The following is a 14713-nucleotide window of genomic DNA, read 5'->3' as shown; positions in this document are numbered from 1 at the left end:
ACCAAATCTGCTCCTCGAGAGCAAAATCTCCCAGTGGTCGTTGAGGAGTCACTATCAAGTATGCCCTTTCATGAAGTGCCCAGGTCTTCCCAAGAGAAATATATTTGGGCCTCCATGTTTGGAGAAATGTGGGCCAATCTTTGTATGTTGCCTAAGCCCCAGGCTGAGTTGGAGAACATTATCTGGTTCTTGGAGTATTATGTCTGCTGAGGACTGAAATACTCACTATTGCACCACATCCAAGCCATAAGCGGTTATTTATAATGGGCAGAGCTGCGTGGTGACTGCAAGGGTGCCCGAAAAGGAACTCTGCCTTGGCATCATCAGAACAGAGAAGTTCTAGATTTTGTTCAGTTGATATGTGATGCTTTATAACTTGCTTATGCTTTTCAAGTTCCGGTTGTGTAGCGGCTATACTCCAGAAGATTTTGTCTTCAGATCCTGGACAATCAGATCTGGAAGTAGATCATAGGATTTTGCTGGGTTTTTTTTTTTTTGAGGAGTTAGTGTCAGATTTTAAAAAATGCACTGTGCAGCTGCCTCATACAAAGCAATACAATATTTGAAACTTTGTTTGCCAGCAGCCTGGGTTGCACAATGATCCCCACATTCAGAGCCAATAATGCCAGGCATTTTCAGAGTTGTGTTTGATATTATTTTTACAAACTTGTTTTACAAATAAATTATGGTCATGCCTGGAAATCTGATTGTGAGACAGCATTCTCAACAAAAAGCCATGAGGCTTCAAGAAGACCTCTGCCCGCTGTGCATGATTCTAGCAAAAAAGTATCAATATTGGTTGAGCACCTGGAAGCTCCTTGTGGGCAGGGGAACATCTCTACCAACACTGTTGTACTCTCCCAAGTGCTTAGTACAATGCACTGCACAAAGTAAGCACTCAATCAATACTATTGATTGATACTCCGTGCCAAGCACAGTACTAGATGTTTGATAGGTTTTCAGAGGGTCTAGGGCAGTGGGTCCCACCTGGGTTGGCTTGGCTTGGCAACATCTTCTTGTGCCCTAACATTCCTGGCTACTATAATGCTTGAGTGTAACAGCCTTAGGGGAGCACCGTCCTGAGAGAGCTTGTGCTGCACAGAGCACAGGACTTTTCCCGATCATAAGCACATGCCTGCACCCATACTCAGACCCCTAAAGACATGAAGTGCAGGCTTTACGGCACCCTTTAGCCCACTCACCCCACTCCAATTGCTTAAGAAGTTCAGGATTACCTTTTTGTTTGAATGCCAAACAGGATTGCAATTGCCCTCCCCTACTGAAAAAGCAATGTCTGCTCAGTGTGTTATCACCAGCCATTTTGAAAGAACAGGAAGTCGATTTGCTAATTCTCTTGTATTGTACTCTCTCAAGCACTTAGTACAGTGCTCTGCACATAGTAAGTGCTCAATAAATACCACTGATTAATTGGTCTCTCTCTAGGCAAGAAATCCTGATAGCTAACGATTAGATGGGTGGTATATCATCTTGGATGGGCTGCCAGCATCTTATTTATCGTGAGGCCTGGCTGTCATTGGCCATGGGGATGATGGAGGTAAGTGTTAATGAGGAGCATATCACAAAAAAGTCAGCTTGGATTGATCTGAGGAACCTAGGAAGAATTCCGGCCATCTAACAAGTTTTCCAGTGTCTCCTGTAAATACTTAAAGAATATCTTTCTCATTATTTTTCAGGAGTGGGAGAAGAGCAAAAGAAATTGAAAGGAAATGAAGAAGTAAAAGTTAACCCAACATTTTATGGAAAATGATTTTCTCCAGGTTCAATAAGTTTGTTTTTTCCTTCATTTTCTCTCCCTGGTTCCTCCAGCCAAAGTTTATTTCTAATAAAAGGTTAAGTTTGCTCCTGGGACTGGGTCCCCATGATGCTGAGTAGAAACAGTCCAATGAATTTGGGGAGTGACAACCAACCTGGATAGTTCTGGTCAGTAAATTAGGGGAAGATTTAATCTGAATTGGGCAGATGGGCTGTTGACAAAGCCTCATTTCCTGGAGTATATTTTTGACATTATTTTTTTTTACATTCTCCATTGGATGGGATCCATTCCCTAGAGGGATCTAGTGTCCAGCTAGATTGTAAGCTCCTTGAGGAAAGAGGTCCTATCTACTAATTCTACGGTACTCTCCCACACACTTAGTAGAGTATTTCGTGTGCAGTAGGTGCTCAATAAATACCACTCTGATTGATGGATTGAGTCCTGGGGTAACTTCAGGACAGCAAGAGCAGGTCTCCACCAGAAAAAGCAATGCAGATCATTGAACCCCCAAACCAAGGTAATTCAGTCCAAGGCTGTTGCAGGGTCTGAAATACTCAGATAATTGCTTCAATTCTGCTCACTGTTTTCCAATAGAGACCTGGCTTGCCTCAGTGGGAATGTTCAGTGCTCTGAATGTATGCTGTCTTTTCACTATCCCTGCCCAGATCACCTTGCTGCATCCATGAACATGCTCCACCACAGAGGCAGCATTTGCTCAAAATATTCTGGAGCTCCTCTTCTTGTAAAAAAACATCATCACTGATCTGAAGTGAGGGTTTCAATTATAAAATGGGGCTGTCTCCTGGTTGGGTGAGATGAACCAAAATTATGGTCTTTCCCAACTCCATCATACCGGACTCTCTTAAGCTCTTGGTACAGTGCTCTGCACTCAGTAAGCGCTCAATAAATACCACTGATCGATTGATTCTCTTTTCTGGATTTTAAATGTTCGAGAATGTGTGTTAAAGAATGTGTGAATTCAGGGACCCTGTTAGAGGAAGTAGGTCCAAGCATAGGCTCCACTTTGAGGGAGAGACAGTGATTTCCTGTGCTGTTCAGCTCTGACTTTTAAATGTGAGAACCAAACTAATGGTGGACTGTTACATCTTCTAAAAATGCCACCCAGGTCCATTCCAGGAACCCAATGCTGGCTTTCCTGTACTGTATTAAGCCAGAGTCTGTGTGCCACAGGTGAAATGGCAGAAAGAGACCAGCTCCCACTTTCTGATGGTAGGAAATTGCTACAAAGAGGAGGGGATGCCCCTGGAAAGGGCATGATCTGAGGAAATCTCTTGGGGACAGCCACACTTCCAAATTGGGGAAACTGCTGTGGCCAGGAAGCAGTAAGACTCCCATCTTGGCCCACCTGCCCTGGGGGTGTAGATATGATTATCAGCCCTTACTACCCTGGAGTCTCCAGTCCCAACCTCAGTTTCTTGGTGGGTTTTTTATTGTATTAAGCACTTACTATGTGCCAGGCACTGTATTAAGCATTGGAATAAATACAAGTTGCTCAGGTTGGATACAGTCCCTGCCTATGTCCCACATAGGGCTCACAGTCTTAATCCCCATTTTCCAGATGAGGTAATTGAGGCAAAGAGAAGTGAAGTGACTTGGCCAAGGTCACCCAGCAGAAATGTGGCAGACCCGAGATTATACCCCATGTCGTCGTGACTCTCAGGCCTGTGCTCTATCCACTAGGTCATGCTGCTTCTAAGTCATGCTGCTTCTCACACCAGTCAGGGTTACATGGGTCAAACTGACATTCAAGGATGGCTCTGCATGCTCCAAATATTGACCAACCAAAAGATTATTCTAGTTGAAATAATGGAATCTTTCCACATTTTGGAAAAGAAACATGATTTAAAATACAGTTTAGGGAAAGAAGGCCCCTTGGGCATGCCCCTTTCAGGGCACTCGCTGTCCAGCTCCCAACAGAATACTATCCTTCTTGACTTCACTTATCAGCCTTTGGGCCAACGGGGTTAATAGGGAATGGGAAGAAGTCATCTAGGCTGGCACACTGAATCCTAGATTGAAGTGTGGTGGTGGTGTGTGTGTGGTGTGTGTGTGTGTGTGTGGCGGCGGGGGGGGGGGGGGGGAGTTACTGTCCTGTCATCTTTGATTTCAGAGAGATTAGTTGAAATGATGAATGGATCAGCTATTCAGCTGAATTCTGGAAGAGGTAAGGGATGGCTCTACCCTTAAACATGTGCTTTCCCAGCTCGAGAATGGTTTCTCCAATGACTAAGTGCCTCTAGGGCTATTAGTAAAAATGCTCACCAAGATAATCTGCCCTCCATTGCCTTTCTTACTGCTCTTTCCCCATATTCTCGTTATCCTAAGTTAACATTTAAATTCCACCTACAGTGCAGTCAGCCACCCACTGGGAAGTAGTTACATAATGTGATCATGCCTGAAATGCTGGACTTTAGCATTTTCTATTTAAGCAGAAGACATTTCCTTTCCAACAGTTGTGGAGGGGATGCCAACAATTTCAATTAATGACAGAGGGAAAATAAGGTATTACGGAATCAGTACATTTGAAGAGTCGCTTGGGGCCAAAATGTTTGCTGCCGCCAGGGTAGCAAGGCATCCTGTGGCAAGAACAATTCAAAATGAACCATGTTTTGAGTCTCTCTCTCTATCTCTCTCTCTTTCTCCCCACCAATTCCCCCAGCAGTATGTGGAGAGGGAAGGGTGGAGAGGGAGAGGCTGAGAGAAGGTTCCAAGGTTGGCTGAAGCAAATTTTGCCCATTGGAGTCCACAAACAATGCGACCGACACAAGTTCAGGAACTCTTCGGCTCCCTTAGTTCTTCCAACAATTCATCTGACATTTTCATCCTGTGAGACGGTGCCCCTGGCCAGTGTGTGGTCAGATAGTAATTGTGTCATTCTCCTCTGACTTTCAGTCTTCTGGGGACCTCCAAACTCCTCTGCTCTTTCCGGCAGAGACAGACTGTTTTAACCAAAGGTTAACACCTCCCTGAATGAGGGGGCCCCACGTCAAAACACTTCTTCCTCTGAGTCTCCATGAGTTTGGAGGCTGAACCTTTCCAAAACAGGAACAGAAGCATAACAATCTGCTTGAGGGAGTACATAACCATCCATGATCTGGAACTTGAACAATCAAGAGGCAGAATGTTTGAATCGGCCAGCTCTCGACAGCAGGACGGTGTCCAATGAAGTTCCCGGTTTCTTTGGAACAACCGGAAACTTAATGGGGCAGGCCGGTGACTGTACCCAAATCTCTTTCAATTGTGGCACAGGGCAAGGGAACAATGTTCAAGGGGGAGGAGTAAATGAGGATGGAAGCAGGCGCTAGTGACATGGAGCATAAATTGAGACCAAGTCAACTTTCTGCCTCTCTAACCCAGGCCACCAAAGTATTCAACTTTTCAGTTGAGGGGAGGGAAGGGGAGAGGAAATAATCATGATCCACCTCAGGAGTTGAATTCCTGCTAACACTAGGGAGCTGAATGATAATGAAATGTTGCACAGAGGTTTGCTTTCACCAAGAGAATACTTGAGAGAAAGACTCAGAAGAGGTGCTTGGAATGGAGCCTTGGCATCTGGGCAGAGGTAGATTGTTAAATTTCAGCTGCCTGGATCAATGGGTACAAGAGCTGTAGCAGATACCTGCTTCTTGACTGCTCTCATGGGAACCCACATGAAATACCCAACTTGTCACATTCGATTGTAGCTGAGAGGAAAGCCACAGCTGAGACACCCCCCCCGACACCTTCCCCCCCCCATTCCCACACCCCAAAGAGCTATCACATGTCCACAGAAGATGCTGTTGCCCTGCAGCCCACAGGGTCAGGAGAATTCACTTCACTTCCCAGTGAGCTAGATGTGAACAGCATCTCATTCAACCTTGAAAGTGTGGGATTTCACCCCTGTGGAAAAAATTCTTTTTTTTCTTTTTCATGACTCAGTCCTGAAAGAAAATAATTTGCTTCAGGCTGTTCCCGCTGATGTCATGAGTTACTACTGAATGTACCAGACTTCCAGGCCACTGTATTCAAATAGAACATGTTCTCCTCTGGGCTTCCTCCTTCAACCCATCATTAATAATGCCTACTCCGACCTACTCCGACCCTCGGAGAGATTAACTAGGTGGCCTTGAAAAGGCCAACGCATGGAGAAAGGGGGAGGGAGAGAAGAAGAGACTAAGGAGCTATTGCTTTGGGGTTGGGTTGGCATTGAACCCCAGTGATGAACAATACTTGTGACCTAGTACTTTCCATTTGGCTCTATACTTAAGAACTTTACTTTCGAGCGGTAAAAGCTAAAATGTCACTGAAAAGCAAGTTTCTCATCTAGGTGTTTCTGAACACCACTACCAGGTTAGGAAAGCTCGGCAAGTTCAATGGATTTGTCTTCTGATCGGACAAAAGGTGGTCCTCTTAGTTCCTTTTATTTCTCACGTAGCACAATCTTCTGTTTCCAGGTCTTCCTACCCCAGGACCAAGCTGTCGAGTGAAAGAAGTGCCCCTATGGGGAGGGTAGGAGCTAGGGAAATGTCATGTCCCGTGTTTGGATGCTGGCCCTGATTTAGTTTAAGGGTCTTGCATCTGCTTACTGCTCCTCTTTCGGGCCTTCCAGCTGCTAGCCAGGGCTTGGCTAATCCCACTGGCCAGCGGAGAGCAGGACTTCATTGGGGAACTTCGAGTCAGGTTACTAGACAACGGAGGTGGCCACCGACTAGCCCCTGGACATGCTCAGTCACAGCTGTGGGCTGAAGAGTCCCTTCAAATCCTGCCTTTAGAATTAAATAACAGTTAAAAAGCATTTTAGAAGGAAAGCAAAACATGGTGACACTGGGGATGCTGGCTGTCCAACTAGTCACTTGGCCGACTGAAAGAAGTCTCATCCCTCGTCATAAATAAATAATCTCTTTCCTGGTCTCCTTTCCATGCCAGGATCAATATCTCTTAACATCTTACTTATTTTATTCCTGCTTTTGGTTTTCTGGGACTGATTGAAAGTTGCTCAGAGGAAATCTTTGGTTTTGCTTAAGTGTCCGTGACATTTAATCATGACTTTCCTTGCAGTTTAATTCCAGCCAGTCAATCAGTTAATCCACTTCGATTGATTCTGGGCTCTCTGTTATTGGTTTGCACTCATTGGGCATCCTCTGGTGTCGACTCAGCTGGGTGGCCTGCGTGAAGCTCCGCTCACACCTCTCGCACCTGGTGGAGGCAAGAGAGAAAATTGAGACTGGGAGCTACTCCTGGGGAGGGGGAGGGCTTGTCTCACCGTGCCTAATCAGAATGGACACTCCAAAGTGGCTCCAGATTTTACCGGCTCAAGAGGTTTAATTGGTGGCTCCATCCAAGGCCTTTGCTGCCTATGACGGGACAAGGCCTGTCTGATTCAGAACAGAGGGATCTGTCAATAGGCAGGGAAGGTGATTTCTCCAGAGAGGCCTGTCCTGCTGGAGCTCTGATCACTGTCAGTTCAAATAGATAAAGAACAAAAAGAGATTTTTTAGGAGTGAGCCATCAAAGCAGCAGCTTGTCTGCAGTTTTCTGCTCTGTAACCCCAGGGAGAAATTGATGACAAATAGAATTTCACCTTCTGCTAATTTCAAATCAGGAATTCAGCTCCTGCAAGCACCTGGGCCACAGAAGGATCATCTCTTCATGTGGAAACCAGAGGAAACACTGCATTTATTTGTACTGACTTGGGCGGGGGGGTAGGGGGAGGGTGTTGGGGGGAGTGGTTTTTTTAACAGCAGCTGGTCACATTAACACGGTCCAGTGCATTCACGGGATTTTAGGGGCCTCCCAAAAGCTAGCAGAGCACGGCCCCACTGATGTTAACCAACGATGAAATGATGGGCTGATGCTTCTGATGGGATCGGAGTTGGGGGCGTCTCTCGATCCTGACCCAAACAAGAAGGATGACTCAGAGAGTCGCATCCTCCCTCGGTCCTCACCCAAGGAGCCACACCCAACCGCCTGGATGCATGCGCCATGTGCAATCCAAAAGGAAGCACAAGCTGGACTAAACCAGCCCCAGGTTGCACCCTCGAGCGGGGACAGGGCCACGACGGGGTGGGGCATCAGGCTCGGGGAGGCAGCCATTCCCTCATCGCCACCCACGCGCACAGGTTGACGGAGCTGCAGGCTCCCTCCTTCACTGGACTTCACTGCCAACCTGGATTCCACAGAGGAAGACAAGTGCCGGTCCAGGCCCCAGAGAGCCTTCGCTAGCCCAAGACTTCATTTCAGTGGTGCCCCCAGGCTTTAAGCCTCATGTGGAGTGAAAAAACATAGCAAGAAGGAAGCAATCCTCATCTTCTACCACAGGTTCAGAGAACCCAAGTGTCCTGTGGCCTTTTTTCTCTTCCGTTACGTTACAGAAAGTGCCTGGTCACAAAAGTCACGATTTGTCAAACAAAAAGGAATCAAACACTCCAGATTCTGGGATGTTTTAGGAAAGAGCTGGGCATTATGGGACTAGAGCGCAGATATTATACACCGTGTTCATTCATCAAGTTCCCTGAACCGACGAAGGTGGCAGCATGCATAAGTTGTGTTTCTTTGATTGTCTTTCCAGGAATATTTTTAGCAGGCTGTTCCACTGTTAAAAACTGCACTGTGATCTTGACAAATGTAGAATGTCAGCTTTAATGTATCAGACCTATCAGCTCAATGAAAATAACTCAGAAGTATTGATTACCTAATGATTTTTGGTGTATTCATTAAGGTCTCTGTGGGGAGCGTCCTCTCTCCAGAGCTCCTGAAGTGCTGATGACACATTAGTGCATTCCTGATTGTTTATTAGAAAACTGATTAGTTACTGGATTAGTGTGTCAAAATATACTACCTTTCATTGCTTGACAAACTTTCAAATTATTATATTCCTTTTTTTTTTATCATGAAGGCACTAGAATCAATTTCAGTGTGAGGGTTCGCTTGGGCAATTCTGAGGCAGAGCAATAAACCTAGACCTGAAGTTTGCTTTCTCCATATATTTGTATATATAGAACTCACAGTATCAGCATCAAAGAAAGCAGAAAGTACCCTACAGGTAGCCCACATAAACCTGTCATTTGCAAACCTCTGCTCAAGGTAAGTAGAGGTGGATTTCCCTAGAAGGCAGGTGTAAGGATCTCATCAATGTAATTGTGTAGAGAATAAGCACACGGTTACTTCTCAAAAGAGATCTATGGTCAGTCTGAAAGATGTGAGATGAAGATATTGTTGAAATTGGTCATCTGTGTACAGCTGTGGGAGCAGCTTCTTTCTACTTACCTAGGGTGGATAACAACTGATGCCAGGTGAAAGAAAAGATTATGGATTTCATCCATTTTATTACCACAATGTCTCCACGGAGGAGGGCAGGCTGGGTAAATGTCTTCTACTAGTTCCACTGGCTGCCTTAAATGTTCGGCTGTGGAATGAGTTACATATTCCAGAAACTCCTCCTTATTATAAGGCCTCAGTGTAGAAGCTTTACCTTCTCCAGATGTTAGAAATCTCCTTCCTGAAAATGTCTTTATAGTTTATTGTCCTCAGAAGAAAAGACAATTAAAATATCTGCCCCCTGAAGGATAAAAACCAAACTCTGAAATGAGCAGAATTCTTTGAGGGTTGGTACTTGACCCTCAGTGAACAGCACTCCTCCCTCCCCGCCTTCCGACCCGCCACACCCCTCCCCATCCCCAATAGATGGGCCCCAGGCCTAGTTCTGTTTCTGAATTTCACACAGGTATGACAGATTACATGGAAAAGGCAAATAATGCTTAAGGAGAGCAGTGAGGAGGAGAGAAATATTCTTTGGAATCCTTTCTCATGGGCTCACCAGCAAGGATCCAGGGTAGAGGGTCCTGGGACCTGTGGAATGTCATTCTGAGACCCCCAATAACCCCCAAATTCTGTCTAGGGATAGAGCTGCTAGCATGGGTTGGCAGGGGGCATAGGTAGAAGATGGAAGCAAGAAGTCTCTAAAGTATCTGCAAAGACAGAAAGGAAACTGAGCCTCTGATTCCTGCCCAAATGAAAGGTGTATCTGACCTTAATTTCCTGTTAGATTTGTCATCTTTAACTGTGAGTGACTGGTGATTGGGGTTGGGATCTTACTAGCAAAGAGAGTGTAGGGATCTGCCACAGCAGGAAGGAGATGAGAAGGGCTCCCCAGGAGAAGACTATCTCTTTGGAAGGAAACAAGACCCCACCTCCTCTTTTTGGAGAGCCACCCTTAATCCTGCCTCATTCGAGAGGGTCTAAATTGTTAAGTTCTCTTCTAACTGGTCTTTCTGACCAAGATACAGAGAGATCAGATAAGCTGTGCTTAGAGGCCACTAGCCCGATCTCTCTCCGTGCCCTTTGAGTTTGTAAGATAAGTATCAGCCAGATCATCTGGCCATGTATAAGGTTATGTACAAGCCTGGACCACTCTAATGCAAGTAGACAACAGAGGTTTTCCCATGCAGCATGGTGTGAATGGTAGAGAATGGAGGAACAGCAGATGTTCAGAGTCTTTTCAGACTGACACCCGGGCTTGATGCCCATTTGAAAGAGCTGTTTGGATGCCTAGCCATGATAAATCCCTTAGAAATAGAGCAGCAGCAAAAACAGGCCAGTCTCCCCAAGCTTTGACTGTTAGCTTTCCACTGGGGCAATCTTGTTTGAAAACTTCATTCCAACCTAAGGGCTGGGCTTGGAAAACACCAGTCCGGAAAGCTGCAAGCTGGATTCTCTTGCTGAAATTGGGGCTGATCAGAAAGGCAGCCTGGGGCGGAGCCCAATAGGAAATTCAGCTCTTCGGCCTTTCAAGATAGGACTTGGCCCTTTAAAGTCACCTTGTATCCCCAACCTTCCTAATCCACCGACCCAAACAACTTCCCAACAAAACTCTTCTGTGGTTGAGGGACCAATTTGGGTGCTAATGTGTTCTCTCTCATGTATCAAGCAAAGAGTAATGGTTTCTGCCAGGTGGCTGGAAAGACTATTTCAACATCAAGAGGGGTCTGCTCAATTGCTTACTGGGTGGAAGAGTGGAACAGGACAATTTGGTGACCCCTGATCATGCCTCCGGCACCAAAACATAATGTTGGGGGAAAAAATCACAGGTTTTCAAATATGTGATCTCTCTTGTGATATCATTCAAGCCAAAATTAAAAAAAAAAATTGAACAATTGTTTTGACTGTTGTTTTTATGGAGTGGCAAAAGGACACCTTCTGAACATATGGAACTGTCCATAGGAAAAGCGGTCAGGTGATCCATTTGGTAGGGCAGTTCTACATTAAAGGAATGATTTTCCTTTCAGTAACCCTGGGGCAGAAGGAGAAGAGGGTCTTGTGGTTTCCCAGGGGACCTTTCAGATTTGCATTGCTCAAAGGTGTGAGCCTACCCCTCTCCCTTTAAAACATGGCAGTAGATGACAGACGCTCAGCTTGACCTATGCGAGAGGAAGAAGAAAGGAAAAATCTGCTTCCTGCTACCCATTTCCCTCTTGTCTCTCAAAGAAACAAATATCATCCCCAAACATCAACAAAAGGAGAAAACTCCAGTCAGCAACCAACAAAATACTAATCTAAATGAATTCAAATGAAGTCAAAATAGCAGCTATATTGGAAACATGACAAAAACTGGATGCTATGGAGAAAAATTGAATGGAGTCAACAAGATTGCACAAAAAGTAATGCCTGGACATTCGTAGAAATCTATTTTCCATGTTGACCCTGAAACCTTTTCAATGAATTACTAAAATCTATTTACACAGCAGCTAGATCAGAATCAGTGAGCTTGTGAGCGTTAGCCTTTGTTTGACTTTTTGGGACCAGGCCCGCCTCTTCAGATTCCCCAGCCTGGTGCATATTACATGGACAGAATTTACTCCCAAAGCAACATGGGCATTAGCCCTCAGAGTTAGGGGCTGTGTTTTCCTCACCACAGTGAGGTCTTCACAGTTCCTAAATACCCAGACTGGTAGCTATCCAAGCTGTCCAAGCCGAGCTACTGGTAGGTCTTTTGACTATGTGGGATTTAAATGGCTTTCACCAAACTCCGTGTTTGTTTCTTCCTTTCAGGAAATCCAGGAAATATTAATTATTGTATAGATTTGTTCCTCCTATTTGAGCCTTAGTGCCTCAGTAAGCGCTCAATAAATACGATTGAATGAATATAATACCAAACTGAGAAATAGGGTATAAAGAAGATTTGCTGTTCTTGAGTTGACGCTAGTGAAGGCAAAAACTTCTATTCATTGCTCCTTTACACTGGCATTTACCCACCAGCCTTTTGGGACCAAAAAGAGAAAAACCGTTTTAATGAAATGGAAAGGACCACTATTTTGTTGGGGGTTGGGGGATGGGAGAAGAGGGCATTTTCTGGTTAACATTCTATGGAAGATCTTTGTGGGGAGGGCATACCACACATGGGTATATGTCCTATCGGTTCCTTTATTTGGACAGTGTTGTAAATATTTTTATGTTTGTCTCCCCGGTGAGAGGGTAAGCTCTAGGTGGACAGGGAACATGTCACTTAATTATTCTGTATTTTCCAAGCACTTAGTACAGGTGTGCTGCATCAGGTGGACACTCAATAAATGTTACTACTCTATTATTCAATTACATGGTGAGATGCTGAGGTGAATGGAAAACTGCTAAATGGTTTTTTTGTTAGAGAGAGGTTTTGCTTTAGCTGGTCCCTGAGTGTAGCTTGGTTCTATGTCTTCTGGCTCAGAGGCAGGAATATTCAATGGGAGAAACCCTGCTTGGATGGTTCAGGTTGGGTTTGTCCTGCGTCAGGCCTGGGAGAGGGAGTAGGGCCTTAATCCCATAAAATCAGTTTCTTTCTCTTTTCAGCCATTTGTCCTTTGGTGAGAGGGGAGCCATCAATGATCAAAGACCCATCAGGGACAGCAGTCTGGAAAGGACATGATGGCCAAGTTATGGATGAGGAGGAAAACAAAGAACTCTATGTCCAGATAGGAAGAGCCGCTCAGAGGGCTCTACGGGTTGACTGGCAGTGTAAACTCATGCCCCAGGTCTCCAAGGCAGCTGTTTGATCTCTAATTAAAACTGGGAGCCATGAGACCTCCATTTTCAGTAGCTCCCTTATTGCTAAGTCTCTATATTCAGAGCCACCTCTTCTGCAGGCAACAGAACCACTAACCACAAGAACTGTGATGGATTTGGGGTTTAGTTTTTCATGTTGTTGGGGGGTGAGGTTTTGATTATTTTTTTGCTTTTTCCATCAGCATAATGATTCTAAATCTGAAAGACATACTGAACAGCCACGAGACAATTGTTGTAAAGGAGTCAAGTCATTTCAACAGAGAGTTGTTGAAGGAGAAAGGTGAGGGATAGAGGATAGCCTCAAACCTGCAATATGGCAGCCTAACCCATTCTTTGCTCCACTAGGAATCCTCAAAGGTGATTCTTAATGGTTATTAAGATGCCATTAAATGAACGCTCCCCAGCCCTTGTTGGGCTAAATAAATATGCCTTCAGTCAGGCTGGATAGGACTCTATAAGAAGGCCTGTTTGAGTCACATTGACCTGATGTCAATCACCAAATATATGGATCTTTTGAGAGCCTAGATTTGGAGCTTCCGTAGGACCTGACCCACTGGCTTATGTGGGTAGGTAGCTGAGAGCTACTACACATTTTTCTCCCTTCTAAGAGGGCAGGATAGGAATACGCGGTAAGGGGGAAGGTGCTTGACATCTGTCTCGGTTACTTACTTGAAGGGCTTCTCCCCGGTGTGTGTCCGGATGTGGTTGTTTAAGGTTGTAGCGCCAGCAAAGGCACGGCCGCAGTAGCCACACTTGAAAGGTCGGTCGCTGGAGTGGGTGACCACATGGTTCCTCAGTTCAGAAGGCTGGGAGAAGGACTGGGAACAGTGTCCACACTGGTAGGGTCTGAAACAAACAGAGACACCACTCCTTGATTATTTCCCACTTCAGCCAGAGGAGTACATGGCTCCAGGGGGGGAGCCCAAGGGTTTTGGCTGTAGCCCCCGGGTTTGTGAAGTGGCGTGTGACTTGGATAAGGACTCCTCACAAACACCCTGGCCCTGCAGAAACTGCAAGCAGCACGTCTCTCGGGAAGATAATAGCCTAGGGACGACTGGAGCTGTGCTTTCCGGCATTCCGGCCACTGGATAAGGATTCACTTTTATTTTAGTCTGCAGGGATCCAGAGCTGCGAAGATTAAAACTGATATTTGAGGCCCAACTTCTTTCTTTGGAAAGACAATGATCCAACTGCAAAGATAATCCTTGCGTGTATGGAGGAGTCAGCTCCGTAAGCAGCTTGGCATGTTTATGTGTCTCCAAGGTTCCCTGGTGCCGGGGTCAAGTGTCTCCAGAGTTGTCTGAAAACTCAAGTGAACATTTCTACACCCAAACATTACCCTCTTTCCTCTTTGCCTTGGAAATCTAACCCCAAGGCTCAGTTTTAGCATCTTTGCTCTTCTGGCTATTACCTCTCTGATTAATCCAACAAGGAAGTGTTAAGGTTGGGTTTATACCACAGAAAAGAGGTAGAATGCTGTTACTACAGCAGTAAACTGGTTTTATTGCAAGAGCAAATGGGAGGAAGTCATGACAAATAACTAATAATTAGCAAAATTATCAAAGAACGTCCTGCACAGCATGAGAAAAGCAAATCAATTTTGGTTTTCATAAAATAGATTAAAACTCTGTCTCCATTATGAGAGTCCTTCTGCTTGTTTAAGCAGGAGCTGGTGAGTGATATGAAACCTGCAGAGTTTCCATATTTCTATGACATTTTGGATAATTCCCTGACAGAGTCTAATTCGTTTATCAAAGTTTTTGTTTAAGAAATTAGAAATCTGTCTTGGGGAATATTAATGATTTTGCATGAAACTCCCGCCTGCAGCTCTGCTCTCACTGTCTGCATTTCTACAGCCAATGGCCAAGGTGGACTTAATTGCTCTCTCTTTAACAAATGTGA

General features: G+C 45.1%; 1 protein-coding gene across 1 annotated transcript in view; it reads right to left on the bottom strand.

Moving 5' to 3' along the window:
* Positions 1 to 6179: 6179 nt before the first annotated feature.
* Positions 6180 to 14713, bottom strand: part of PRDM6 (PR/SET domain 6) — an 83702-nt gene continuing 75168 nt past the window's right edge. Inside the window, exons 6-7 of the mRNA XM_029055797.2 lie at positions 13481 to 13657; positions 6180 to 6970 (exon numbers count right to left, since the gene is read on the bottom strand). Coding sequence (XP_028911630.1) covers positions 6856 to 6970; positions 13481 to 13657 — 292 coding nt within the window. The 3' untranslated portion in view covers positions 6180 to 6855. The remainder of the gene's footprint in view (positions 6971 to 13480; positions 13658 to 14713) is intronic.

The sequence above is a fragment of the Ornithorhynchus anatinus genome, chromosome X5 (assembly GCF_004115215.2).
Source record: "Ornithorhynchus anatinus isolate Pmale09 chromosome X5, mOrnAna1.pri.v4, whole genome shotgun sequence".
Lineage (NCBI taxonomy): Eukaryota > Metazoa > Chordata > Mammalia > Monotremata > Ornithorhynchidae > Ornithorhynchus > Ornithorhynchus anatinus.
The sequence above is the reverse complement of the archived record's forward strand: the minus strand, read 5'-3'. Positions and strand labels throughout refer to the sequence as shown.